At 49.1% G+C, this 2295-nt stretch overlaps 1 protein-coding gene across 1 annotated transcript; it reads left to right on the top strand.

The window, feature by feature from the left end:
- The first annotated feature begins 204 nt into the window (after positions 1 to 204).
- On the top strand, positions 205 to 1153 carry LOC106427820. Its single transcript, XM_013868545.1, has 2 exons — positions 205 to 578; positions 736 to 1153. The coding sequence occupies exons 1-2, from the start codon at positions 205 to 207 to the stop codon at positions 1151 to 1153; spliced, it is 792 nt and encodes a 263-aa protein (XP_013723999.1).
- Positions 1154 to 2295: the final 1142 nt, after the last annotated feature.

The raw sequence follows: 2295 nt of genomic DNA, 5'->3' as shown, positions 1-2295 counted from the left end.
GATTATCTATCTTTTTATCGTTCTAAAGTGATTACGCAGAGAATTCGGACCTTCAAGGAAAAACGAGTTCGCTCGGTTTTCCTCCATTATTATTTGTTATAATCGACGGTGTGAATTTCGGTTCCCACAGTTTGGCGCTAGAAGGAGGGGGGGGGGGTGACGAATTCTCTAACTCGAAAATCACTAAACGGTAAAAGACACATGATGTCCGCTTTAACAGCTAACGATGTCGTTTCTTTCAAGGACCAGGCAACGGCCGACCAGGCCAAACCCCACAACGATCTCCTTGTCATCGAGCTAACGATCCAGGACATCGACGTAGCGAGAGTGTTGGTCGACACCGGATGCTCGGCCAATATTATCTACAAAAGCACCCTCGAAAGAATGGAGATCGATCTGTGCGCCATTACGGAAAGACCCAGCCCGATATTCGGACTCTCGGGAAATGGTACTATGACTCTCGACTCGATCGACCTCGTTGTCAAAGCCGGGAGCGTCACCAAAGTCACAGAATTATTGGTCATCGACCGCCCAACATTGTACAATGCGATCGTCGGTACTCTATGGCTGAATTCCATGTGAGCGATCCCTTCGACATTCCATTTGTGCCTTAAGTTTCCAACCCCTCGTGGAGTCGAAACTACACAAGGAGACCGCAGGGTGTCGCGAGTATGCTTCGCCGCCGAGTTAAAAAAGAAAGAACTTGGCGATCGAAACTTCCCATAAAAAGAAAAGAAAGCTGACTCTTGATGAAAACGCCCCGGAACGAGACTCGGAAGTCTTCTGGCAATCTCAAAGGGCCGAAGCCCTAGAAGGGAAGCGCGAGCCGACTTGCAAACCGGTAATTTTGATCAGCCTCGACGAATCCTCTCCGGAACGATGCGTCGAGATTGGAGCCAACCTCCGCGAGCCACTAAAGACAGAACTCATCGCCTGTCTCAAAAAGAACCTCAATGCGTTCGCTTGGGCTGCGGAAGACATGCCAGGGATCGATATCAGCATAACGTGTCATGAGGTTAACATCGATCTGACTTACAGACCTGTCAAACAAAAAGGGCGGAAGCTAGGACCGGAGCGTGCCACCGCGGTAAATGAGGAAGTCGAAAGACTCTTGAAGGTCGGATCAATAATAGAAGTTAGGTATCCAGACTGACTCGCTAACCCGGTCGTGGTCAAAAATAAAAACGGCAAATGGTGAGTATGCGTCGATTTCACCGATCTCAACAAGGTATGTCCAAAGGATTGCATCCCACTCCCGCACATCGACCGACTGGTCAAAGCAACAGCAGGGAACAAACTCTTATCATTTATGGATGCCTTCTCCGGGAACAATCAGATCATGATGAATCCCGATGATCGTGAGAAAACTGCGTTCATCACCGATCGGGGAACATATTGCTACAAAGTAATGCCTTTCGGTCTCAGGAATGCAGGCGCAACTTACCAGCGACTTGTCAATCGAATTTTCTCCGAACAGCTCGGCAAGACTATGGAGGTATATATCGATGACATGCTCGTAAAGTCTCTTGACGAGCACGGCCACGTCTCCCATTTGGAGGAGTGCTTTGCAAAACTTAACGCCCACAACATGAAACTGAACCCTGCAAAGTGTAGATTCACGGTGGCATCAGGAGAATTTCTCGGGTACCTAGTCACGTGTCGTGGGATCGAAGCCAATCCTAAGCAGATAAACGCGTTAATTGAGATGGTCTCGCCAAGGACGAAACGGAAAGTCCAAAGGCTAACCGGAAGAGTCGCGGCCTTGAACCGTTTCATCTCGCGCTCGACGGATAAGTGTCTTCCTTCCTACGACACACTGAAAGGGAATAAGAAGTTCGAATTGTCGGAGGAATGTGAGAAAGCTTTCCAACAGCTAAAACGTTACCTAGCCACTCCTCCCGTCCTCGCAAAACCAGTGGAGGGAGAGCCCTTGTTCTTGTACATCGCAGTCTCCACAACAGCGGTAAGCGGCATTTTGATTAGAGAGGAACGCGGTGAGCAAAAACCAATCTTCTACATAAGCAAAACGTTACTGGACGCTGAGACCCGGTATCCCCTGATGGAGAAACTAGCATTCGCAGTTGTGACATCGGCAAGGAAACTCCGGCCGTACTTTCAATCGCATACCATAATAATCCTCACCACCTTCCCCCTGTGAACGATCTTGCACAGTCCGAGTCAGTCAGGACGACTCGCAAAATGGGCAATCGAACTAAGCGAGTACGACGTGGAGTACCGCCCAAGAACTTGTGCAAAATCTCAAGTACTAGCGGACTTCTTGGTAGAATTGCCCAC

The sequence above is a fragment of the Brassica napus genome, chromosome C9, assembly GCF_020379485.1.
Source record: "Brassica napus cultivar Da-Ae chromosome C9, Da-Ae, whole genome shotgun sequence".
Lineage (NCBI taxonomy): Eukaryota > Viridiplantae > Streptophyta > Magnoliopsida > Brassicales > Brassicaceae > Brassica > Brassica napus.
Note: the sequence above shows the minus strand (reverse complement) of the source record. Positions and strands in the feature narration are given on the sequence as shown.

Excerpts from the sequence above, each read along its gene's own strand:
- LOC106427820 (XM_013868545.1), top strand. The coding sequence starts at position 205 with ATGTCCGCTTTAACAGCTAACGATGTCGTTTCTTTCAAGGACCAGGCA. Across the intron at positions 579-735 it reads ACTCTATGGCTGAATTCCAT|AAAGCTGACTCTTGATGAAA; the intron begins GTGAGCGATCCC and ends TAAAAAGAAAAG.